Genomic DNA, 27154 nt, shown 5'->3' on the forward strand with positions numbered 1-27154 from the left:
GGGGGGGGAGGGATAAGAAACCAAGCTTACATGGAGAAAATGAAAGAATACAAGAGCATACGAGAAACAAGCCCAAACTAATTACAAAAGGGACTTCAAGCCAAAAGAACAAGATCAAGGTCATACAAAACGACCTCGTGACAAACACCCAAAAGAAGGAATTGAACATAACAATCACCCAAACCTCCTCAACCAACTTCTCTTTATTTCTAAGAAACTTATTGTTCCTCTCAAACCAAATACTCAAAAACCCTGCAAAGAAACTAACCTGTCACAACACTTTGTCTTTATCTGTAAAGGAAGAATGCAAAACACACCTCCTCCAACATAGATATTTGATCTTCCCAAGTAAAACTAGCCTATTTGATCTCCAACACCATAAATTCTCTAACTTTAATTGGCACTCAACTCAGCTCACTCAATTCCCTTTTCACACTTTCCAACTAGTTCAATTAGTTGTTTCCCATTTGCAATGTCTACTATCCGTGGCCTTGTTGGGTATCCTCTCCATATACTCCACGTGCATTAACGACACTCATTCCATCTAAAAGTGCTACAATGTTCTTCTCCATTTAACAGTTTCTTCAACTCCCCGAACATGGTTCCCATTTGCATATTCGTTGCTACAATTCTTTTATTTGTAAAAAGCCAAACATTCATCGTGTAAAATGAAAGAATGTACAAGATCATACAAAAATCAAGCCCGCAAAAAGAAACTCACAACTAACTGTAGGAAGGAATTCCAATCCAAGATAATAAAACTAAGATTATAATACAAATAACCGGATGGACAGGTGCCCACTAGGAGAATTTAACCTAACAACCGCCTACNCCCCCCCCCCCCCCAAAAAAAAAAAACTGTTGATGTGCTTTTCTAGCCAAATCCCCACAAAGTTGCAACAAAACATGTCTACCACAGAATTTTGCCTTTACCACGAAAGGGAGAATTCAGGAGCATCTCCTTGATTATATATCCAGCCTCTACTTCGAGCTAAGTGACGACCAAAAGAACTTAGGCACTAGCACAAAGGGAATAAGCAAATTGGTAACCCCACAACAAATTATTGATGTTCTCCTCCTACCTCAAGTAAAGAATACACAATTGTGGATGAAATACATGGATAGAATATAGGGTGTTCACCATCCCACGCAACACCTGCCAACCAAAGGACTTCATTTTTTGGGGGGGAGGGGAGATCCTAACCTTTTTGTGTTCATTGCAACAATTCAACTATCCATTTTCCTCACCCATGACATGCCCAAAAGCAAAGCTCTGATAGCACTTTAACAGATCCAAGCACACGTATAGTTAAATATATGCCCTTGTGCCATATTTGGGTTGCATATCCATGTATATGCTTCTTAGTATGCCAAGCACAAAGGGTTTAAGGTTCCTATGCAGGTACTAACTTAATTCATGTAAAGGTTCACCCAATGTTAAGTTGCCAAAATACTTTCGGGTGCCACAAGTCTAACTATGGTACAATTTACTCTGAAGACCTTCAAAAGTCCTAGGCATATTGGATTTTAAAAACAAATGAATTTCTTGCTAGTATGCAATTTCAGATGCTCCTATTCCAATACATACGACAACCTAAAATTCAGTGAAAGGAAGTCTAGTTATTACTTACCAAAACTGTGAAGAAACGGACTAACGTAAAAATTAACGAGAGCAAGACCGAGTAGAAGCGTGCTAACGTACAAATTGAGGAGAAGAGGAATACCTTCACAAAAAGCCTCTTGTCATGCCCTGTTGCTGCGACTCTCAGTACAGACTCAGCCGCACCTATGGTATTGGCTAACCAAGCTATCATACTATTAGCAGTATCCTGCGATATTTGCCACTCAAGTGGATCCACAGGTACACTGAAAATCAATTGAATTTTGGCTTACAGACTAGAGTTCAGGATCACAACGACGATAAAGATATGTATAAAGATGGAGGATCTAAGTTCAACAACATTCCTTAAAAGAAATCCATAAAAATTGAAACCGACTAATATTCCGTGGACATTGAATTCTCCAATCAAGAAAATACCCTACAAGCATAGAGAAAAAGTGGAGTATGCTTACGAGACATTCATATGGCGGAAGAGAAGGCCGAGAATGGCGAGAGAGCAAAGGAGAACGATGAAAACATCCGCAACGAGGGAGAGGAGACTGGAATTTCGATAAGCGCAATGGTAATAAACCAATGAACCGCAAATCAGAGCTACAAGGGGCTTGCCTACTTCTGTCTTGCAGCTGATGGAGCGATTCGCCATTTCTGCGTCCTTCAAGCTCTCGCTCCTCCCCTCAATTTGGTTCATCGTCAACCCTCAGTGAATTGCCGATTCAAAATACTATTCGTCAACTGGTAACGCCCCCATTCTTTTTAATTAAAAATTTTAAATTTTTAAATTTTTTTTTTTTTTTTCCCTTAAATTAGTGCAAGTTAATTTATTTATTTTAAATTTTGTAATCATTTAATCTAATAATTTAATTCTTATACTTTAATATTTGACATGAAAATGAGGGGTGTACATTTAACCCGGCAACCCGACAACTCGGACCAACCCAACTCGAACTATAAGGGTTGGGTTGGGTTGAGTTAGCATTTCGGGTAGGGTTGGGTTCATTTTTCTGAACCCGAACTGAATCGGTTCGGTTTTGAGTTCATGGCAAAACCTTCGGGTTGACCCGAGCCAAATTAAAATATATAAAATATATTAACAATATTTATTTTTGTATTGATGGGTTTGTCAGAGTGGTACTGGGTATAATCTAAGAACACTCACGCTCGAGTTTTCGATGCCAGCCAAATACATGTTTTTGTTTTTACTTTTAATATATTATGTTATGTTACCATATGTATGTTTGTGAACTTTTTAATATTTTTGTTTTTACTTTTAATATATTATGTTATGTTACCATGTTTGTAAACTTTTTAATATATTTTTATGTTCCGAATAATTATAAATTGTGGGTAAATAAAATTTAAAAAAAAAAATTGACAACCCAATTCGGGTTGGGTTGGGTTGTGAAAAGTTTCGGGTTGGGTTGGGTTACCAATTCGACCAACCCGAACTTTTGGGTTGGGTCAAAAAAATCTCTCGACCCATCCCGGACCATGTACACCCCTAATGAAAATTATGAATAAGATTTAACAAATTTCTAATTATATATATATATATTATTAATAATTTTCTTATAATTAAGACAAAATCATTACGAATTTTAAAGTATAAGAACTAAATTTTTACCAACCTTCGACAGTAATCGAGGCCTATTAAGCGTCGTTCAACCTAGCAACTCGCTCTATGTCATCTCCAATGCCCAACTTGCATGTGGCTTGTGGAAATCATACAGTTCACATGCAGCTCCCCCGATTTTTATTGGCTGGCTAGCGATCGGCTTGTTAGTCAATTCAGCTTCTGTTCTTGCTCCAACCACCGTTTTAGCTTCAATCCATCCACTTGTAGTTGATTCAAGGGTTTTCAGCTCGATGGAGTCAATTGTTGGGTTTTATGTCCTAAAACTCATAGTTTGTAAACAAAGATATATTCTATTTTCAATAAAGTTATTATTGATGTTTATTCAGTAAAAAATTGTTATTGAATAAAGTGAACTTTACGATCGTTAATCTAAATCCAATAAACTAAGAACACTCTGGCTATAGTATGATTACTTGAACTATATGTAGAGACATAAGAGTGGATCAAGTTCAAGTATATAGTCAAAATGATCTATAGTATAAGGATAAGGCTGAGTACCTTATTCTGGGGACACTATGGATGCGGCCCACTTTTGTATATGATATAAACAATGTGATCACTAAATTGTACATGTGGAGACATGTGAGTGGGGGCGTCCTATGCAATGAGTATTGCATAAGATCGGACCATGAAGAAAACCACTCTCACTTTATAATGTCGTTTACTGTTGAGACTGATTTTCTTTTCATTCGATAACCTAGGTAACTCGGTTTTAATCCTGAGCTAACCATGAACTCCTGTTTATTCGGAATTATCCTTAGATTTGCATGGGTGAGAGTGGCTCTAGTTCGCCGACTCAACAGGCCTCCCATTTCAGGGGTAAGACTGGGTGAATGGCTGGGGACGTGGGGTGCAAGACGGAATTCACTCCTACCCACTTTTAGGGATAGAAGAAAGGTAGTTCCCTTAAGCACTGACTCCAGGTCTTGAACAAGGGGCCCCACCCTCTCATTGGCCTGAGAGGGATTCGGTTTACTGGTTGGACCACAAACCAATTGTTTATTAGAGGATCAGTGAGACATAAGGAACAAGAAGTAACTTCAGGGGTAAAACGGTAAATTGACCCAGCTCTAGTTACGAACAACCTGTGAAGGATCGACTTACTAATCATGGTTATATCAGATGGACAGAAATATATCTATAGTGAGGGGAGTGCAACTACTAGGCTATAGTGGAGTGTCCTAGTAGTTAACGAATGTTGGTTAACCAGGTTAATGAGTTTAATCGGTTAATCTTGAATCGTTGGAGCCCATGATCTATAGGTCCATTAGGTCCCTCTGCTAGCTCATATCGGACTAAACCATAGAACAGTGTGACGAGTGAGTTCGAAGTGTTCGAATTCAAATTAGGGAATATGCGTTACATATATACGATATATTTAACCGCAATTTTATTTTATTTACGAAATAAACGAAAAGAGAGAATCTGAGATATTTAAATAAGATTTAAATATCTTAATCAATTATGTGTCGGAATTGACTGGGATTGGCATTTGAATTAATATTAAATATTAATTAAATAGTTTAATTAATTATTTAATGTTACTTTAATTTGAAATTCATTATTCAAATTAATTGTTGAATTAAAATGAAGAAAGTCAAAATGTTGACTTTCATCTAATTAAAATGAAGAAAGTCAAAATGTTGACTTTCATCTAATGGAAAAATCATGTTAGTGGAATTTTGAGGTGTCAAAATTTGGTTTAACCAAACTTGCATGTTTGCCAAATAAACCCCACAAGTTTGAGTGGAATTTTGAGTGTCAAAATTTGGTTAACTCAAACATGCATGCTTGCCACATAATCCCAAACATTTGAGTGGAATTTTAAGTGTCAAGATTTGGTGATCTCAAGTTTGCATGAACATGCAAACTTGACTCTTTAAATAGAGTGATCATGATACTTGGAAGGGATTCTTCATCTTGATGAAAAACCTCTCACAAGCACTCTCTTTCACGTATACAAAATCCCTCCCAAGTTTAGTCACTCACCGGATTCCACAATCCCGTTCTAAGGCCGGAGAATAGTGGAGAAGACACTAGTGGTGGTTCGAAATCGGTTCGTGAGGCAAAAGGAGTTTGAACTACAAAAGGTTAGTATTTAAACTCATTAAGTTTTAATACTTATGAACATGCTAGTCATTTACAATAATTGATGTTCTAAAAGTGCCTAAGATCCAAATTGCTTCCGCATGTGTTATAGTAACACCATCATCAATTCGGTGATTTTTGGACCAAATTAAGCCTAATTCAAGACTATTCAGGATATTCAGGTTATTCTATCTATGTTAGCTCGATAGTTAGGTAGTTGTGGCTTTATCAATGAGTTTTAAGATCGATTCCTCGTACATTTTGAATGTCATGTGTGAAATTGAACTTCATTGAGTTTAATTTAAGTTTTGGTTATTTCATGAAAGTCGAGATAAATTGGACTAAGGTTATTGAAGTAAGAGTATTTATTGTTGGAATGATTGTTGGATGCATGAATAACACATCTCGGAGATTAAAATTATGTGTTAATTGAATGGAATGATTCTTTATAATTTATGTGATACGTGTGCGCTCGTGTGTGATCGATCATGACTTTATATGATTATGTATATGTTATATAAGACATCATGACCTAGAAATGTCTTACGCAGATAGACATAGTAACGACCCTCAAATGGCAACCATCTGGTCACATGAGGGTTAATATAGACAAGTGTCATGGTGCGACCGAAGAGGATGATGTATCATCCAACACATCAAGAAGAGTGTATTAAAGCTAAGTTGAGGCATAAGCGAGATTGGAGGCAATAGGTAGACAAGAGTGACAAAGATAAGCTTGAAGAAAGCAGGGTAAGGCCTCGAGCCGAAACTTCAAAAGTAGGGATTTTGATATGCGACTTTGGAGTTAAGTATGAAAGATGAAAGTTTATCAAATTTGGTGTCAATCGGACAGCCGACGTACACTCCACGGCACTATATGACCGATCGCCAAATTCACGTCTACTTCTGTCATACAAAAAATGCCTTAAAATGTACTATAGCGGGACACATGGTGTTAGCTCTCTACCACTCCTGGACCTTGTGGCCTATGTGAGCTACCCCACAACACATATATGTGTTATGGTGTGGGCGAATGTTGCAAGACGAGCATCTTGGACATCTTCCTTTAAAAATTACTTTTTCGAGGACAGTGTTGGACAACATGGGTGTGTTGGCATTGCGTCCTATAGCCCATGAGTCAAAGGTTGGTGATATGAACCACGATCAAGGAATTTTCATACCTCAAGGTCCAATTACAAGGACGAGAGCCAAGAAGCTACAACAAACTTTGTACACTTATATTCAAGCTATTCAAGCTATGATTAGCTCATCAAATAAAATTCTAGAAGACGTTGGAGACCTCCCTTATATGTTGTGCAAAGTTGAGCTTCAAGAAAGAGATGCATTAAAGCACTTAATGAACTCAGTTGAATTTATGAAACTAGTGCAAGGATTAAACACATTTCATTTGTTGCACTATTTAATTATAATTTAAATATTTGTTTGTCAATATTTAAGCTAGTTTTTAAGTATAGGAGAATATAACCCACGTAGGTTACCATATTCCACCATTAACCGACCATTTTAATATGGAGGTTATGAGTATTTCTCATCTACTAGCCAATTTAATTTAGGAGTTATGTGTCATAGGTTAAAGTGGTAAATACTAGTCTTATTTTCTCTGAGGAGAAACATCACATTTTGAAATTAAAAACAATAGAATTTCTATTTATTATTATTTTTATTTTTTTTTTTTGCATGGGAGAGCTAAAATTTTCTTTGCAAATTCTTGTGTTTAGAACTTGCATGATAGAGTCATTCAAGTGGTATTGATCAAACCTCTTGTAGAGTTATTCAAATCACGAGTTTAGAAACAAGTTTTCTTTACTCTTGATCTTGATCATCAAGGTAATCCGTTCCATACTTTCCCTTGATTTGATTCCATATCAATTGGTATATGAGGCTACTCTCCGATACAATATCAAAGATGGATAGATCTTCGAAGTGTCTTGACGACAAAGCGACTCATATGTCGATTCTTGAAAAGTGTGCCTCGAGTGAGTAGCAAAAGCCCATGTCCCAAGACTTGGGATGGTGTCACAAACCATGAGCCGTTTTGTTGGGAATCACAACGTCAAAATGAGATGCAACATTGCGGACATTAACCTAGAGTAGAGAAAAAGTTGAATCGGTGACTTGCCCTAGAGTACGGACAAGCTGGCTAGAGTTGCAATGAGAGAATATACATGCACAAATGGTGTATATGGCCGAACGATCTTAGTTTTCACGTGAATTGTGTTCGATTGGTGAGACAGAACCTCACCTAAGGTTTGAGTTCTGCCTCAAACTTGTTATGAGCATGTCAAGATCATAGTAGAAAAAAGTACATTAGAAAATAATTTATTAAAATTTGAAATAAAAATAATTTATTAAAATTTGTTAATTCTGGCAACTGTTAAACAGAAACAAAGAAAAATCCCCAAATAAAAGCCACTCGAACTCCATTGCCAGACTTCCCAGTCCCTCAAATCCACAAGAACACTCACTGCTCATTGCCAGGCCAGTGGGAGAATTGGAAACCCACACCACAAATTCGAACTTCGCAGCAACTAGAATGCGGCACAGATTTTCATTTACAGTATTCTCCATAATCTTCTTCGTTTTTGTTTTTGCTCACCAATCCGTTCTCTGCAAAACCTTGAAACGAGATGGTATCTTCTCATGTCCTTCTTTGCGATCTTGCTCAAGGTTTATTTGGTTGAGTTTTACTCTAGGGTTTTATTGTTCTTTCTCTTACAGTGAAAGCATTGAATGAGATTAAGGCCTCTCTCGGTTGGAGAGTGGTGTATTCCTGGGTTGGAGATGATCCCTGTGGTGATGGCCACCTTCCACCTTGGTCCGGCGTTACCTGTTCCACTCAAGGGGATTACAGAGTCGTCACTGAATTGTATGCCTATCTTCAACCGAAACTTCGATTTCTTTTCTCGTTCCCTGAAATTGTTGCTTTATCATAAATTTACAGCTACTTCATGAGACGGCTTGCTTTGGGAAGTGCGATTTTCATATTTATTTCTGATCATTTCTTTGCAGAGAAGTCTATGCGGTTTCAATCGTTGGACCTTTTCCTGTCGCGGTTACCAATCTCTTGGATCTTACTAGGCTGTGAGATTTCTTCTTTCTTTGATTTTTGTCGTAATTTCTTCTTCTTTTTACTCTAACCATGGGGATTATGAACTGGGAGATTGATACGTGGATATGCTTTCTTGACATTCATCAATTGAATTCATCCTCGTGCTATACTCTTGTACATTGTTTCTGTCTTCTGATAACGAGGAGCCAATTTCTAACAATTTCATATTCGACATTTAGACTTCTGTGTTACGTATTTTTTTTAAGATTTTCGCTCTTAAAACACTTCATTTTAGCATAATTTGTAGGATAAATACAAGTTTTTGAATTTGCTAACAGTCTGGTTTTTGGGTTTGAAATTTGGGTTTGTTTTCTTATTATTTCTGGCTTCATCTTTCTTAAGAAAACATTTGAACTCTAAGCCAAATTATCCTAGTTTCGTTTTTGAAAACATATGTAAACGAAAACAACGAAACAAACAAACCCCCATATGGAGTAGTATTGACAAACTTGATTTTCAAAAACCAAATGAAAATCAAACATGTCCTACATTTTTTTGATATAGATTTTGGCTATGATTCTAAAGAACTTTGAAAGTAGATCAAAACACAGAAACGGTAGTAAATAAGCATAATTTTTGAAACAGAAAGGTTATTAAAATGGGCCGTTATGATGTTCTAAGTAGTTTCGCTCTTTAGCCAACTCTTGCATTTTCACATCCCAGTGATTCACTAAGCTATATATAATTATTGCTGGATACAGACATTCTTTTGCTTCGAATGCCATCTAGTGTTATTTTCTTTATTGTAGATTCATTAACCCTTTTTATAATTTAAATGGAAAATTGCACAATGTGAATTATGAAGTTAGTTACAATAATACCCTTGAACTTTTAATTTGATCAATCAACCTCATGTACGTTGTTAAGCGTTGCAATTACACCCATGTATTTTTAACTTGGTCTGTTAGTCCCTTTACTTTATTAAGTACTGCAATAAGACTCCTTTGCAACACTTAACAAAGTGGAAGAGGCTGATTGATCAAATTAATAATTCATGGGTATGATTACAACATTTAAAAACCAATACTTAACAAATTACATGGACTGGTTGATCAAATTAAAAGTTTTAGAGTGTGATTGCAACAAACCTTATAGTTCAAGGGTGGTTTGTGCAATTTTTCCTAATTTAAATTAAAGGGGTTAAGAGGAGTATCTATTTGCACCTCTTCAAGATAGTTATGATTTGTATGCCTGCGTTTGTTCTTATAACAGGGATCTTCATAATAACAAGTTGACTGGACCAATTCCTCCTCAAATTGGACGGTTAAGACGCCTCAAAATACTGTATGTCCATGTGCATTTTTTAAAAATCATTTATCTGGTTCAACTATGTATGTGATATGTACATGTGGTGGTTCATGATTCAGTTGCTGAAATCTCACGTTTTGTGTTTTTTTTTTTAATCTGCCTAGTTGATATATAGTTTTATGTCTTCCCTTTCTCAGTAACTTAAGGTGGAATAAACTTCAAGATGTCATCCCTCCCGAGATTGGTGCGCTAAAGAGTCTAACTCATTTGTGAGTAATTTGAGTTTCTACTACACAGTTTGATCTATATATCTTTTCATTTTCATCTATTCACATCTGTTGCCATTTTGAGATCATGCAGATATTTGGGTTTTAATAATTTCAAAGGGGAAATCCCCAAGGAGCTTGCTAATCTTCGGGAGCTTCGCTATCTCCATTTAAATGAAAATCGCCTTTCAGGGAGAATTCCTGCTGAACTGAGCACCCTCCCCAATCTTCGTCACCTGTAAACTTCTGTTATTTGGATCATTTTGTTATGGAAAACAATAGAATATAGATGTTTATATTTGACTTGACATTTTGATTTTGTAAGGGATGTTGGTAACAATCATTTAGTAGGAACCATCAGGGAACTTATTCGCATCGAAGGTTGTTTTCCATCGCTCCGAAACCTGTAAGCCGTGTGAAGACAGAAACCATCTTAGTTAATTTTGTTTGAAATACTTCTTGTCATTAGTTTATTTTTATTTCTGTATGTAGGTACATAAACAATAATTATTTTACGGGAGGAGTTCCATCACAGCTTGCAAACCTGACTAATTTGGAAATCCTGTAATCTACTGACTTTTAGCTCTCTATCTCCTTCCTATCATCAGTTTTTTCTGACCATTTGTTTTGTTGGGTGTAGGTACCTCTCCTACAATAAGATGTGTGGAATCATACCACCTGGGGTAGCTCATATTTCCAAGTTGACTTATCTGTAAGTCTGTTCTTGATCCTTCTTCAATTTCCATATTTAATATTTGGTTGAATCTGAATTTATGTTACGCTTGTAACTGTTATGAAGTTAGTAATTGCAAAATTTTCCCTTTCTAACGGGCAATAATTATATAAAAAAACTCTTTTAATAAATTTGTTATAATTTTCATGAAAATTACTATTTTTAAAATCACGCATGGGCTTGTTTGGGGATAATTAAGACACTGATTTTAGCACGATTAATTTGTTTATCATTAATTTATTAGAAGTAATTTTCATATAATCATTTTGATGTTTGGGTTTGACATTTTTAATATCTTAGGACATGTTTAAGCTAAGTGATTGAATTATAATTAGTCTTATACAAGTGTTTAGTTATAATTAATTATGAGAACCCACAGACTAGTTGTTTTGTTAGGACATGGGAGAGTGGTTTTGGAATAGAAAAATTCATTTCTTTTTTCCTTCATATGATCATTTGTTTCCTTCCTTCAGTGTCCTTTTATGAACTGCGAAGGTTTTAATTCTAGGTACTTGGATCACAACCAATTTAGTGGAAGAATCCCTGATGCCTTCTATAAACACCCGTTCTTAAAAGAGATGTGAGCGTCTTCTGTACCCTCAATTCTGAACTTAAATTTCATATCAATTGTTAGGCTGTTAGTTATTTTTCTGAGGCCATGTTCTTCATAGGTACATTGAAGGAAATGCGTTTCGGCAAGGCGTGAAGCCGATCGGTATCCATAAGGTTCTTGAAGTCTCTGATGCAGAATTCCTTGCTTGATCGGTAAGTCGAATCAAGACTATATAGCTATCTTGTTTAAATTTAGTGTGTTGGCCAAATTTGGCTCTGGATGATGGCCATTATAATATATCTATCTATATGGAAGTAGGTAAAGGCTGTGCAATGTATATATAGGAGCATGATACATTTGTTGGAACTAAACCATATTTGTCCTAATAGAATGTAAAGTGAGTTTATCCACTTGTCCTAATTGAGCATTATTCAAAGCTGAGGAATCAGGATTTGCTGAATTTGAAATATTTTAGTTTTAAAATACAAAATTAGCTAAGGTTTTCACTTCCTTTCGGGTTCAAATATTGGTCGGTATAATAGGTTTACTTTGAAAAGTTTCATTTTTGCCCTTGAACTTTGAAATTTTGAGATATTTTCATTATAACGAACCCTAAAATGTTACTGTTAAGAATATTTAATAGTAAATTATAGTTTATCATATTTAATATTTTATTATAGATAAATATCTAGATAGATGTCTTCTGAAGTATCTTTTCTTATATTATATCCATCTAATTTATTTGATTATAAATAAGATAACTCACCATTTAGGTGCGGAGGATTAAGCAAACATTCTCAGTTGCCTTATGTTCTTTCGGATTTGAAAAAATTAAATGTTTGACTTGATATTCTCAATATATATTATAAAGAAACTCCGGTGAAATTCAGACTCCAAACCGCCATTTGGAGCCGTGAATTTTTTTTTCTCTCTCCTGATTTTCTTCATTTTTCACTATTTTATTTATTTATTTACATTGTTCTTGTTTTTCAAGCATTTTCTTTAAAGTTCAGACCTTTGAAGGCTTTTAATAAAATTTTGGAAATTTGGGTTAAAAAAAAAAAAAGAAAAAAAAAACCAGATAATTAATACCTCATCGGGACTTAGGTGCTACAAGTCTGGAAAAATTTCTTAAACAATGATGCCAACATGTATTTAAATAATATAAATCAACAATAAAACGTTCAATCTTATTTATATACCATATTTTTAATAACATGATCCGATAATAGTGAAGATTATATTAATGGTGTAAGTTTTAAATCTTATAATAAATAATCTCGAGTATGAGATGAAAATACAGAAAATATACAAATTTAAATAAGTAAATAATAACAAAAAGTTAAATAAATAAATTTAAAAAAAATGTAATTTTAATTAATTAGAAATATAAAAGATCAGGGTGAGAAATTTGTTTATTCAACTCTTCCAAAACCAAGTGAATATCACCAATTTGGAGGTGGGTTTTATCCCCTGCAATGAACTCAGTGACAACTCCATTGACTTTAATGGAGCTGCAACCAGGTACCTTCTCAACCCCTTTCAACTTCATCATCTTCCTCACTCTTTTAGCATCCCCATGCTTCCCCAAAGCAGCATACATATTCGAGAGTAGAACGTAAGCCCCACTATGTCTTTCCAATTCAAACAGCCTCTCAGCAGCACCCTCAGCCTGCTGCATTTCCCCATGCTTACAGCAAGCACTCAGAAACGCCCTCCAAGCCACTGCTTCCTCTGAAGCAGTGGCTGTGTTTGGAAGTCTCTGTATCACTCCCTCCGCTTCCTCGAACCGCCCAGCTCGACTCAGCAGGTCGATTATGCACCCGTAGTGTTCAGCTTTTGGCTCAATTTTGTGTATTGTACACATTTTGTTCAGTATCTTCAAGCCTTCATTGGCCATGCCTGAGTTGCTACAAGCTGCCAAAATGGCTATGAATGTTATGTCATCTGGCTTGATTCTTGCCTTCTCCATCTCCTTGAAGAGCTTCAGTGCGCCTTCTCCATCTCCATGCATTGCCATTCCTGAAATCATTACGTTCCAACAAATGGTATCTCTCTGCGGCATTTCATCGAACAGGTGCCTGGTCATGTCTAGATGCCCACATTTTGCATACATATCCATCAGCCCAGTGCTCACTCGCAGAGTTAATGGCAATTCGAGATGACTCAAATACCTGTGAATCCAAATCCCAATGTCAAGAGCTCCCATGTGAGCGCAAGCACAAAGGATTGTCACAATTATGGCTTCATCAGGCTCTACTTCAGTCAGCTGCATCAGACGGAACATGTGCAGCCCCTCCTTGAAGCAATTGTTTTGCACATACCCAGATATCATGGCGCCCCATATTCCCCTATCTTTGATTGGAGCTCGGTCAAACAATCCTCTTGCAGTGTTCACATCACCCATCTTTGCATACCCATAAATCATAACCGTCCACGACACAGCACTTAGCTCAGGCATTTCGTCGAACACCTGTCCTGCATCTTTCATGTTACCGAACGCGCAATACATAACAAGCAAAGAATTACCCACAAATACATCCAATACAAAACCCAATTTCACAGCACAAGCATGAACCGACTCTCCGAGATGAAATTTTTTTATCCTCGCGCAAGCTTTTAGAACGTAAGGATGAGTATAACTATCAGGGGCGATCTCATTTCTTCGCATTGCAGAGTATATAACAATGGCATTGAGAAATTCACCTCGTAGAAGAAAGGCTTTGATCATGGTGTTGCAGATGCAAATGGTTGGGTGTTGAATGTGTTGGAAGAGTTTCAATGCATGAGAAAGGCTGCCATGGCGTGGTTCTGCACAAAAATCCAACAATCTGCTTAACGCGAAGCTGTTGCTGCCGAGTCCAGATGTAAGAACCTGCGCATGAGCTTGCTTTAGCTGCTTCATATTTCTGCATTTTTGCAGCAATAAAAGACATCTCGTAGAACTATTTGACATGGGGAGCGCCTTCAATGGCTACCATCTGATCTGATTTCTTCTTAACTTACGATAAAATGTATGGATCTATTGGTAACTCTCTCCATTGCTTTATCGACCAAAATCAACTTCTGCTCCTTCCTCAATCAGAAGCTCACACAGTTCTGAGTCCCCTGTTCTAAGCTCGTGTTTGACCAGAAATCCTGACCCGTTAACCCGCGCACGACTCGGTTCAGCACCTACAACTTGAACCGACCGGCCTGCCCTCTCATGAGCTTATGCGTGTGGCTGTACGCGTGGAAATGCTTCCAGTTGGGCGTGAGGGCGCGTAGAGGGCGTGGATGCTGTGTTTTCGTCATCTTTTTCATCCCGATTTTGATACTAACCCTCATTTTACTTGAATTAAGATCTACGAGTGAGTTTTGAAGAAATTTAGAGCCTCTAACTAGCTGAAAGACAATGGGAGAGGACGCTTCATCTTGATAAGTAACCACACGGACTCTATGTAAGTAATTATTGTACGGACCGCTAGTATGCTAGCATGCGAGCATTCCTCACTTTAGGTGGTTAGAATATACATGTTTAAGACTTCAAAAGGACAATTTTAGATGAGAATGTATTATTTGTCTGTTCGAAAAATTACCATTATACCCCTATGATGAGATTACGAGATGCATGATGATTTTATATTTACCGCAAAGAACTAGTAAGAGAAAATGCATGATTAGATTGTGAGCTTAGCAATATCGACAGTATGCTAGGTAAGGTGTAAGAAATTACCAAAATGCCCCTATGATGATATTTGTGATGAATGCTATTTTATATGTTTTCCACTGTGTTAGAAAGGAGAATGATTTATTGCGATATATGTTCCAGGTGATTGATGGATGTTATCTCCCCGTTGAACTTGTTTGTATGAATGGTTTTGCTTATGTGATTAGTACTATAGATGATTGATGAAAATATCTACCTAGTAAGTTATGCTTACATGAAGAGATTATGTTTCCTGTGCTTTAGGTGAGATCGATAGAAATATCTCCCTAGCAAAGCATGCATGAGTGAACCAAGTTAAGAATAGGATGCTAAAACTAAACCAATTTTTACGTTGACCGAGGTCATTACATTTCCTACAGACCGAGTACCCTAAGATCGTGAGAGGCGATCATAAGTCTTGACCTGAGGATTGGTTTAGCTCGAGTGACCTAAAAATGCAAGATGCGATATAAAAACCTAGAAGCCCCAAAAACCTCATAAATCTCGACGACACCAAAGGGAAATTATGAGAACTTATGAGTTTGCTAGCAATGTTGACAAATCAATTTGAGGAGTTACTATTGTGTGTAGAATGAAACCCAGACAAGTCGATAGGGGACAAGGGACTAGATAAATAGTTGATTTGAAGAGTCACTATTGTGTGTGGATTAAAACCACCTTGAGAGGGGACGAGGAACTACATAAACAAATGACATAATTAATTGCTACTTTGTGTAGAATGAAATCTATCGTGTGTAAAATATAACCTGCCGTGAAGATGGCTAGGGGCGCACGCGGGTCGTCGAATTGGTCAGGTCGTGTTCTTGTGTGCGCGGGTTGCTGACTGGGTTGTGTAACGTTGTGGGTTGATGCAGATGGGTATCCGACCTAAATTCGAGTATGATAGACCTCTTCTTCCTCTCCCGATTTCTTAAAAAACTGACTGCATTTCTCTCTCTTCCCAAGAGTTTTAGGCATCCTTCTCCACCGTTCTTTTGTTTAGATCTCGGCTATTGTGAGATTGTATTGGCTTGCCTTACACTCTCATGACGTCGTAGTGCCTCGTACGTACCTACAAACGTGATTATTTTTACATTTCAGTTTACCAAAATTGTATGTTCACTGGCGTTGAAGGAAAAACCCAAGGGATGATGTGGGCACGAGTATCTTACCGTTTGTACGCTCAGAGTCGTTGGTTGTTTACTACCCAGTGTGTCTCGCTCTTTATATCGTGCTAAACACAAGTTCTTTAGTCTTGTCCGCTCGTTTTAGTCTCATTCTATCATATAATAAGGACGTATTGAGTGGGTAGAGTGGGGTTGAGGGTGATTTTAAAAAGGGAGTGATTTGGGTTGGGTCGTGCGATATCTCGTGGCTGCACCCACCGGAAATCGATTTCTGGCGATGGTTGACTGTCTTTTTTTTAATCTATTATACTGCTACATGCATGTTAGGCCGTGCAAGGCAATGACTATATCAATGTCAGATGGGATAGGTTGGGAAATTGGGCAGGGATGAGGACGGAGAGTATAATCCTCATCCCTGCCCTATTTATCTAACTGACAAAAATCTCTCCTCACTCCCTCCCCATTTCCTGTATCAATAGGGAATCTCCGCCCTCTTCGTGGCAAGTCCCCACTAGGCCCCGACACCGCGGGTTAAATAGATATATCTAGTCGATATAATATGGACAAGGTTGAGTGTCTTGTCATGGTAACACTATTGATCGTCCTAGTTTGTAATTGTTACATATTATTAGATCTAAATCATTCATAATGACATGCGAGTGAAAGTATCCTATACAATAAATTTATATAAGACTGACTATGAAATATTTAATCTCTTTTATAAATTCATTAATTTAGAATATTAATATTTTATAGAAAGATTATTAAGGATGTAAGGCTTGTCCTTTGATTGGTATGCATGAGAGTGACTTTTATAGTTGAGATTTGTATGCATGAGAGTGACTTTTATAGTTGATTCAATAAAAACTAGTTTAGAGACTTGACCAAATAGGGAGCTGGAGACATAATTTCACGAGATGAAACATAGACCACATTAACCAGTAATAACATACACAATTGTTCGTATATGAACATTTATTTGTCATATCATCATTCATTTCAATAGCTCATAATTTTATATATTATGGCATTTGTTATTCATACATCAAACAATTCATCCAGCCAATCAAGTAGGCATCCATCGATAAGATCACTTACCTCAAAGAACAATCAAGTAGGCATCCATGAGTAAGATCACTTACCTCAAAGAACAATCAAGTAGGCATCCATCAATAAGATCACTGACCTCAAAGAACATCAAAGAACAATCAAGTAGGCATCCATCAATAAGATCACTGACCTCAAAGAACAGGCATCCATCAATCGGATCACTTACCTCAAAGAACAGGTGAGACCCCGTCAACAGAAACGGTTGATTTTATTTATTTATTTATTTATTTATTACAATTACATATCATTCTTTTCCAACTTTTTGAGTTCTTTTTAACATAATGATAAATGTATAACATGGGCATATATGTAAATTTAAATGTCTACGTACACCTCAACTGGACCAACTGGTTTGGGCCTTGATATGTATGTAACTTTTGAAAAAAAGTAGACATTTTTGTAAAGTAGAACTATAAAAGATTTCAAAAAATTAATTAATGGGTCGTCAAACCATTAAACGTGGATGGAAAAGTATGCATATTTCATACAACCCCAAAATTTTCTCTATAACAGGCAATGACCAACTTGTATAAGGTTAGGTAATACAATTGATGAGTTGGGCCCAAAGCTTCATTCAATCAAACCAACCAAAGATCTTCAAAATATAGAACTCCAGATTGGTTGGTTGTTCAAAGTCAGAAGAATTAAGAAAAGCAGTACACAAAAAGATGTTAAACAAGACATTTCATGAAGTTATATCACTCATAAGCTTTTCCAGAGCATGGAGTGCAAGGTAAAATATGAACAAAGATGGCAATGCAAACAGTAGAGTGATTAGCAGGTATAGCAGCAAGATGAGTGCACTTCCAGGGATTACAAAAATGACAATCACAACAAATATGACAACCAGTAGAAACTTGAAGATTAAATGGACGGCGTAATCCAAGTGTTTATGGAGAAACAACCGCCATCGCTGCCTCCCTATTCCAGGTAGCCTCGCAGACGCTGTATCGGTTTCTGAAGTCCGAGAAAAAACTGGTTGATTATCCCCATTGAAGGAATGTTCGAGTTTTCCCTCATTACAATTGAAGCTCTCAACCATCCAAAGAAGAATGAAGTTCTTGCTGGGGAACTTCAGGTTCCCCTTGTACACGACCCTTAGCGACAGCTGATGGCACCAAGGACAGAAGATGAAGATCGGGACTCGGATTTGACACGATGCTACTTTCAACACACACCCTTGAAGGCCTAATACACAGTTTTTGCATAGTGAATGACCACACCATAAGACATAAGGTATGTTCTCCACAATGTTAAAGGATTCCCAGCATATCGGGCATTCCAGTTCTTCATCTCTACTACCTTCTGAGCATACCTCGTCGTCATCCGAGCACTCCCAGAAAACTTGCTTCGAAACAGCTGAGTTTTTCTTGGATCGAATGCCAGCAATGGCATTCGAGGCCATCTTCCACATCCTGACAGAACAATTGTTTCAAGAACATGACATCTGGAATAGATGTTCATGTATGAAACAAAAACTACTTGAAACAAGTCTTACACAGTTTACTTTTCCCAATATTCACTCCAAGAAACTGCACTCCTCAATCCCAAACAACACAGTTCTAAATGACAGATGCAACAAAAGAGCTACTTGTTGGTTGTAGATCTTAATAATATCTTTACAGATTTTGAAAATTTTGGTACCTCTAAAGTGAAATTGACAGTTCAAACAGATGGTTTTACTAAAACACAAAAAGATTTAAACCATCTCCCACCTATCCAAACTCAAAACAATAAAAATAAACAAATCAAATGGTATAAATTCATCATTTGAATCGAAAATTTTAGATAAATAAGTACATATTTCTTCCAAAGATTCCAACATTATTCACTCCTTAATGAATAGGTCGAAATTATCTGTTAGGCGCTACTCATGAAAACTCATAATTTTCAAAATATTTAACTGGCACACTCCTTTGAAAAATCAAACAAACAAGCAATAAAATCACACAAACACTTCTATGCATGCACAATGAGATAATTATGGATCAGACAGCTGCTTCCACATTCTACAGAAGAAAACAAAAGGCCTGACAAAAATCTACAGTCAAGTCTAAAATTGCAGCGGAGCCAATGCATTTGTTCCAGGATGCAATACAGAGTCAATCGTCGATCAAAGATTCGACAGAGAAAATTCACAAAATTACTAACAACAACAAAATGCAACGGAGAAATGAAATCATTCTCACAAACCGACGAGAGAACACAAACATAAATCATAAAATCCGTAAACAGAACCGAAGGAAACATCAAAAATCAAAGATGAAGAGTGGAATATGGCGAATGCGGATTTACCTTTAGAGAAACTGGATGAACATGCATTGAGAAGGATTGAGAAAAACAAAAGAGGATCAAGAAAAGGATTTGGGAGGAAGGTCGCGATCTGCCCTCTTCATTTTCCCTCCGCCGGACCAAAGTCGAGGAAGCCGATTGCGTTTTGGAGGAGAGCGGATGAAGAAGGTTTGGAATACACATAATTTTCTTTTTTATTTCTTTTTCTTTTATTTGAAGAGGAAATGAAATTTAAATTTGAAAATAAATAAATAAATAAATAATAATAATAATAATTATTATTATTAATTAAGACTTTTGAAAACCAAAATTTAATTATAAGGTACGAATTTTGTGGAGGTTGTAATGGGACGTCGTTTTGATGTGACTGCTAAAATTGACACGTGCTTTTAAGATTCAGGAGACGAAGTCAACCAGACTGATCCATCTAGTAATGTGGTAGTAATGTCGTTTTTATTGCTACCTTTCTATATTTATTTTTCTCTTTCACTTGCCTTCCGTATTCAACCCGATTACTCAACATTGTCGAGAAACTCGGAAAGTCTAAAAATGACAATATTTACCAGTTAGTTTGAGCTTTTTAGATGAACACGATTCTCCACAATAGTATGATATTGTCCACTAAGCTCTCATGATTTTGCTTTGGAGATGGAGATAGTATTATTTGATTTGTCCACTAAGCTCTCGTGATTTTACTTTGGAGATGGAGATAGTATTATTTGATTATAAACCCATGATCATTCTCTAAACTAGCCGATGTGGGACTTTCATCATTGTTACATATGGTATTCAATCCTTATTTCATTTCTTTAGTCTATATATATTCCCACATATCCTATATGTCTCCATCTTGTGCTCTGTGTCCCCGTTCTCTGATTTTCAATGTCTTTTGTCGGGTAAACCCCGACCACCCAACCTTAGGTAGAAAGAAAGCGAAATTCATTTTGTGACAGCTGATCAGTTATACTATACTGGGTGCGGTAGTGACACATTAAGTAACGATTTTCCACAACTCAAATGAAATGACTTAATGGAAATCCCAGGATGACCTCTCATCTATGCGCCAACGAGGAGGTTGAGTTTCGAAGTGCTGGACCTTGAAAGGGGTGGATTGGGGGTCTCATATCGATTGGAGAAGGGAACGGGTGCTAGTGAGGATGTTGGGCCTCAAAGGACCCCTTTGTATGATCCACGAATGTTAGAGAAGGGAACGAAACATTGAAAACAAAATTCTAGGTCTTATTATCAATCGAAGAATTTAGAGGTTTGATACCAATAATAGCCGTCATTTTAATATGCTAAGGATCCAAATGTATCCACAATTGAAAATTCGTTAATGCTACATTTTTCCTATATTGGTCGTACCTTATAGTATATGAATACACATATAGCACTGTTTTAGAATCTGATAGACATTAAAATTTTATAAATATTATGACCCAATCAATAATTTGCTTCATATACCCATCACCAATACATAGCAAGACTCATTATGACACGAGCTTTTGCGCATGGAGCTATATTTTTTTGTTAGAGATTACAATTCAGAACATAATGAGGTGGCAAGAATGTTAAACCATAAACAAGTTATCATATTCCATTTAAGTTGGTTCCTAGGTTCGGGACTTTATGTTCATAATTTTGATCTTTGTTTTGTTTCGTTATTCAAACAAAATTTGATTACTTTTAATTATTTAAATAAGAAATCTCCACAAATATTATTGAATTAAAATGGAGTATCAAGTAGATTATGGTTCAACAAAGATGTGGTTTAAATGATTTTATTGAGATAGAATAATAGATCAATCAATAGAGATTAGAGAATGACACATAATAAGATCAAAGTAAATGACCATAGTGGGCGAGATATGTGTCTGCCAACCATTTACCTAAAACAATCTCTGTTTCCGTGTTAAAATGGCCATGATCCCACGAAAAGCCTTCAAATGTGGTCAAGTTTATAGGCAACTCCCAAGAGTCAATAGTAATGATGTCTGGAAGCTCCTTTTGGACTGCATCTTCAGCTGCTCTCACTGCCGGCAAGTTATGAGTATCGTGCTTCATAAAAAAGTCATACATGGATATCTTAACAATAATGACCGGTAAAAATCTAGGTTTTATATCATTGCGGATGTCGGTGATGAACTTCTTTAAGTTATCTTTGTATCTTTGAGCGGTGTCATTCATAGCCGCATCGCTTTCTCCTTGATACCAAAACAAAGCACGCACAACTCCACCTTCTTTTTCTGATGTTTTAATTCGTTCAATGAAATTTTGGTAAAAAGTTGCACTAGGATTGCTAGGGTTTTTTATCCATTGTTCAATTAAAGTGCCACCTCTAGCACAAGGAACTAAACCCACGGTGCCTGCCTTTTGTCCAGCTTTTTCTTTGAACTGGTGAGCAAACGGTATCCCCGGACCAATCCCTGGAGTGTGACTAATGTCAATCCCCAAATGGAGAGGTTCATGTGCTATCTCCCATTGGCGCTCAGGGTTCAACCGTAGGATGGATGGGTCAGATTGACACTCTAATGGGACCTTTCCATCCCACACAAGTTTCCCGTTTTGAATTTTCTCTACCCCACCTCGACCAGCCATGTTGCTCTGACCGGCAAGGATGAATATGTTGGTGGGAGAAGTAGCCCCTGAAAGGGAAGGGCTAAACAATATCATACACAACAAGATTGATAGTTTTATCCAAACCATTTTGACCCCTTGTGTCTGTCTAAAAGAATTGATAACTTTTTGTGTCTATTTGCACAGACACAACTACTCTCCCGTTACAACGCTTATCACTCTCCTTCTATTTTATAATTGATCTAATCTATGCTTCTCCATTCCTTTGTGAATGATCCTCACTTTTTATATTAATTTTGATTCTATTTTTAGTATTATTTAATTTTCAAAATCAGTTTCAATCGTCAATATTTGTGGATTGAGAGTATTTTTCGATCTTAATAGTCTTAGATCACACCTAATTTGTCTAATTTGTCTAATATATCTATATATAGAAGTATAAAAATAAATTTTCAACTATGAATTTTATTTTTATTTTTATTTTATTATTATTATTATTATTATTATTTTTTATCAATCTTGTCTCACGTGTCTTTTTCAATAGAATAGACGTTAAAATATATTAGAAGATTTAAGTTTTGTTGGCTACCCAAATAAACTCTAAGCTCCTTCTGGTAAATGGATGAATATTGTAGGTTAAACTAAACTTAGGAACGTTCAACCAAAGCGAGCTTAGGTGTACCAAGGAGAGTTTAAACTATCAATGAGCTAGGTTTGACGAATTTTTTTTGATGCATCAATAACACGTACTCAATGGCTGTATGTTCTATTATTTATGTTATATGATCTGAATGAACAATGTATTATATGTATATACTTTCTTTTATTTTTTATTATGACTGCCATGTTGATGAGACTATGTGAATGCTCTTTGAGACACTATGATGTATCATGTATGATACGAATGAATGAAATATCACAAATATGCATGTACGTCTTGTATAGAAGTTACAACATGACTAATACGAAAGTATTCTATCNTAAAAAAAAAAAAAAAAAAAAAATCAGCGACTCCAGCTGACCCACGACACCACGCTCCAAAACACCCCAACACCTTCTGTTGTTTTTGGAAGGCTTAAGATTTACAATACATAGAAGAGAGAGAAAATGAAAAGGGGAAGTTGCAGACGAACCAGGTGGAGAAGAAGGATCCAATGGATCCGGGTCGGACCCAAGCCCACAGATGTAAAAACCTAAATGTGCACGCGGCCCACTACACAAATACAGACCCGAAGTCCACTACGACCCGAAGCCCACCTGAGAACACGACCAATCATACGGCCCACTTGCAGCAATACTTGGAACAACCTCAAAGGACGAACTCAAGCAGTTAAAATGAGGGAGAACACCGGCTAAGGCCAACCAAGCAGGTGACTTTACTATCGACATGGTTATATTTAATGTTGGGTGTTAACACGTGCTCCATGGTTTTGCACATGTCATATAGTTGATACTCGTGAATTGTTTATGAAACGTTATGACTATGATATGATATGTATATGTTTGGATATGTGATAGGTATGATAACGCTTATGGTATGATGTGTAAAATGATATGTTTGACATAGGATATGAGAAGGATGTGATAAGTGTCAGTGTAATGGTAAGACCAAGATATGTTTATAAAACGATATGGTTAAGTTATGTATAGCAAACAATATGGTTAGATTATGTATAGTAAACGATATGATTATGATAGATTGATGAGACGATATCGTTAGGATACGTTCAAGCAACGGTATGGCTAAGAAACGTTCATGAAACGATTTGAATAAGATGTGTTCATGATATTATTAAGATATGTTGGGAAACGATATGACTACGTTGTGCTCATGAAATGATACACCTATGATATATATAAGAATGTTAAGGCTATGATAAGTTAGGGAACGACATGACCACAAATTGTTAACGAAATGATATGATCATGATAGGATAAGGGAATGACGAATATGTATATAGATAGTAAAATTGTATGAGAACAATATGATATAGGTTATGGTACGATATATGTGATTATTGACATGTTTATGATATGATATAATGTGAACCAATATGTTAGGGATATGTTATGTGATTGTTATGATACATGATATGATATGATATGATATGGGAATGATGAGAATTGTTATGTCAAGTATAAAAGTGTTATGTTATGATATATGTATGCAATATGAACGAAATGATATGATTGACATGCAAAACGAAAAACTAACATGAAATATAACTTTGGTATTCGCATGCAAAATACGATAAATGATATGATAAACGATATGAGAAATGACATGGGAAATGATATGATATGAATAAGCCACTAGCGGGATTGTGTATTAAATAATAATGAAAATGAAAAAATGTTGGGACCTCACGCATTATTGTGTGTATGGCATTGGGGGATACACCTATTCCTTCACGATATTACGGACGCGTAGAATACTAGGTGGGAGAATGTTCATTATATTTTTTCATAATGCTGCCATGACGGTCACTATTTCTAACGGGTGTCCGGTATCAACAGCTCCCGAAGAATGCTCGCCCGACCAAAAAGGGGGTCCAGAAGGTGTGCAAACCGACTGGTGGGTTCATACTCGCACGTATAGACCATGTGTAGGAAAATTAAGTACACATCCCAATTGTCCGTTAGAATGCCTACTGTAATGACCCTAAATTTCTACATACTCAGAGTAGCTACTAACATCTTATGCTCATCTCTAATGCAGAAATATAATTTTTGAAAGAAAATATCATCTAATAATATAAATGTCGAAAACATTTAAAACATCATTTTCTCTAGAAAATACTGACATGGTGTTACGTGTTTAAATACGAAATACTGAAATTTAGAGAAAATAAAAACAAATACAAATTCATTTAAAGTGATGAAATGCAAAACAACCCATTCAAACCTAAGACTAGGAATTTAAATATGAGTCTATCCTATGCACGTGCCATAGTCTCTGTTCACGATGCCGCCGTCCTCCGTACATGTGCACCTTGCCTTTACTTGAAAAATGATGTGGTACATGGCCGGAGTATTTCGAAAAATACTAAGTAAGCGGCCCCACTATAATAGGGGGCCGTGCAAATGCAAACACATACAGTCATGCTCTTAAGACCTATCTCTAGCTCATCTAGGGGTGGCCTCTAGTCTAAAAAAAAAGGATGTGTAGTACTTCCCTACACACGACCCAAACGTGCGAACATGAATCCACAGGACGCTTGCACACCCCTTGGACCCTCTGGTCAAGCTAATCTGTAGTGACATCCAGAGGTCAGCCAAACCCCATAGTGTCATGCTCCACATGAACACCCTGCTCGTCATACTGTGCACGTCCCAACTCATCATCTTTAGGAGGAAGTATCCCTATGCTTATGAACATACAATATGTGTGAGGTCCCTCTAAGTCCATCTTATCATCTCTCATGACACAACTCGATAGTCTCATCTCTTTATTACATTAAGTAACACTTAGTAGATATTTATATTAATATCATTTAAAAAATTAGTTTAATCATCTCCGAATCTTCATTTTATATTCATGATTTTTACGATTAATTTTTGGCCAATTTAAATGGATTCCTACTCACTTTTTTTTTCTTAAAAAAATTCTATTAATCTTGGGATTTTCTATAACAATAACTAAAAATCTAAATAATTTTATTTTGAACGGAAGGCCAATTTTCTTTTTCTCCCCAAATAAATCTCCAATTTTTTCTTTTATGTTTTTTTTTCTCTCCCCAACAAAACCATCATTCTCGCATGGGAGGAGTTGAGGAGAGATATTTGGGGAAGGAGTTGTGTGAGAAATTGGTGGTGAGAAATGAACCTCATATATATTTGCGCAGTATTTTGAGTCTTTCAAGGTCTCGAAAATATCTTTGAATTATCATAATGGTATTTTGGTCCTTTACCATCCCAAATCTTCGTTTAATTCTTCTATTTCAATGGCCTTGTAATTTTGTATAATCCTTTTAAACCATGACATTAGCTCCTGGTACATAGTTATAAGGGTATTTTAGTCATTTTACACTACCCTTGGTTTAACCCATTCTCATAGTCTAATGGTTACCAAAATTTCGTAAATAACCTTGTCATGTCACGGTGATTCTTCGCCTAAAATTTCATGAACCACAAAACTCGTTTAGTAGGTTTTTGATTCAGGCGCTTCATTGAAATTAATGTTCACGTGGACACTAACGTTGACAAACTCACTCAACCTTAATCCCAAGATCCTCACTTTTTTTCATGATGATTGCCTTCTTCCATCAACTAGATCAATAGTTGTCCTAGTTTCCTCTGTTACATTGTCTTCCAAGTCAAATTCTCTAAACTTTGGTAAACGTTCAATAATTGACCTCTAAGCCCATACATATTTGAACCATTGTCCTATAACCATAAGGGAAGACACCACAAATTTTTTTTCCAACTCTCATGTAATACTAAGAAGGAAGCTTAACAAAATTCTTTTCTAACCATTTGTATCTTAAATTTGGGTACTTTTCTCTTATCTTATCTCCTGTTCCCGTGATCTCTTTCATATATTGGTTTTGTCTCAGTGTTTTGAGGAAGGCAATTTCTTTCTTGCTAAGGCTTTCAACTTGCAGATTTTCCTATGGCTTCCCCTCATAACTTAAGTCCTTGTTAATTTGATAGGGTTTATAATCTATTTACGTCAATGAGGTCTGTCAGGTAGTACTAGTCTATTTGTCACTGAACTTCCTGTTAATTTGTCTCCAAAATTTCATTCAAGTTAGGGTCCTTATATTTTGTTTCCTATGATCGATGTCTAGACGCATCAATTCATCTTTCTACTTGACCATTAATGTTGGTGCAACTCAAGGAGGGACTTTATGACAGATAAAGCCCTTACCAATAAGCTTTGTAATTACATCTCAAGTTCCTTTAATTCTATTGATGCCATGTTATAAGGGCTTTGGAAATACGTTCGGAAACTCATTTACTATTAGTATGTTGTCTAAGGTCTTTTCTTTTCCTCTTACATCTACGACACATGCTTATGTACCCAACCCCATTGTTGGACTAATCTCTCTCTGCTTTCATCATCGAGACTACCTTTGGGATACTCTC

The 27154-nt window shown here is 36.4% G+C and overlaps 4 protein-coding genes across 6 annotated transcripts in view; 1 reads left to right on the plus strand and 3 right to left on the minus strand.

Annotated features, from left to right (window-relative positions):
- The window catches only part of LOC111797993 (reticulon-like protein B22), an 8874-nt gene extending 6513 nt beyond the window's left edge, over positions 1-2361 (minus strand). For both annotated transcript variants that reach the window (XM_023680925.1, XM_023680924.1), the window contains exons 1-2: positions 2074-2361; positions 1725-1866 (exon numbers count right to left, since the gene is read on the minus strand). In XM_023680925.1, the coding sequence (XP_023536693.1) occupies positions 1725-1866; positions 2074-2309 (378 nt within the window). In that variant the 5' untranslated portion in view covers positions 2310-2361. The remainder of the gene's footprint in view (positions 1-1724; positions 1867-2073) is intronic.
- Positions 2362-7775: 5414 nt separating this feature from the next.
- Positions 7776-11692, plus strand: LOC111798007 (probable leucine-rich repeat receptor-like protein kinase At1g35710). Its single transcript, XM_023680945.1, has 11 exons — positions 7776-7993; positions 8082-8229; positions 8373-8444; positions 9685-9756; positions 9918-9989; positions 10081-10224; positions 10312-10392; positions 10479-10550; positions 10627-10698; positions 11228-11299; positions 11391-11692. Exons 1-11 carry the CDS (start codon positions 7897-7899, stop codon positions 11479-11481), a joined length of 993 nt encoding a protein of 330 aa, XP_023536713.1. The 5' UTR covers positions 7776-7896; the 3' UTR covers positions 11482-11692.
- A 961-nt stretch (positions 11693-12653) lies between these two features.
- Positions 12654-14395, minus strand: LOC111798816 (pentatricopeptide repeat-containing protein ELI1, chloroplastic-like). The gene is made up of 2 exons (XM_023682151.1): positions 13979-14395; positions 12654-13756 (listed from the first exon to the last, which is right to left on the minus strand). Exons 1-2 carry the CDS (start codon positions 14226-14228, stop codon positions 12654-12656), a joined length of 1353 nt encoding a protein of 450 aa, XP_023537919.1. The 5' UTR covers positions 14229-14395.
- A 3358-nt stretch (positions 14396-17753) lies between these two features.
- Positions 17754-19674, minus strand: LOC111798304. Of its 2 annotated transcripts, none has more exons than XM_023681363.1 (2): positions 19493-19674; positions 17754-18612 (listed from the first exon to the last, which is right to left on the minus strand). In XM_023681363.1, the coding sequence occupies exon 2, from the start codon at positions 18609-18611 to the stop codon at positions 17883-17885; it is 729 nt and encodes a 242-aa protein (XP_023537131.1). In that variant the 5' UTR covers position 18612; positions 19493-19674; the 3' UTR covers positions 17754-17882. The 2 variants fall into 2 exon arrangements, with proteins under 2 accessions (XP_023537131.1, XP_023537130.1); XM_023681362.1 differs by having other exon boundaries at positions 17754-18644.
- Positions 19675-27154: the final 7480 nt, after the last annotated feature.

This window comes from Cucurbita pepo, chromosome LG07, assembly GCF_002806865.2.
Source record: "Cucurbita pepo subsp. pepo cultivar mu-cu-16 chromosome LG07, ASM280686v2, whole genome shotgun sequence".
Lineage (NCBI taxonomy): Eukaryota > Viridiplantae > Streptophyta > Magnoliopsida > Cucurbitales > Cucurbitaceae > Cucurbita > Cucurbita pepo.

Excerpts from the sequence above, each read along its gene's own strand:
- LOC111798304 (XM_023681363.1), bottom strand. The coding sequence starts at position 18,611 with ATGTGGAAGATGGCCTCGAATGCCATTGCTGGCATTCGATCCAAGAAA.
- LOC111798007 (XM_023680945.1), top strand. The coding sequence starts at position 7,897 with ATGCGGCACAGATTTTCATTTACAGTATTCTCCATAATCTTCTTCGTT. Across the intron at positions 10,551-10,626 it reads CTGACTAATTTGGAAATCCT|GTACCTCTCCTACAATAAGA; the intron begins GTAATCTACTGA and ends TGTTGGGTGTAG. Across the intron at positions 10,699-11,227 it reads ATTTCCAAGTTGACTTATCT|GTACTTGGATCACAACCAAT; the intron begins GTAAGTCTGTTC and ends TTTTAATTCTAG.
- LOC111798816 (XM_023682151.1), bottom strand. The coding sequence starts at position 14,228 with ATGTCAAATAGTTCTACGAGATGTCTTTTATTGCTGCAAAAATGCAGA. Across the intron at positions 13,757-13,978 it reads CAAAGCCTTTCTTCTACGAG|ATGCAGGACAGGTGTTCGAC; the intron begins GTGAATTTCTCA and ends GTAACATGAAAG.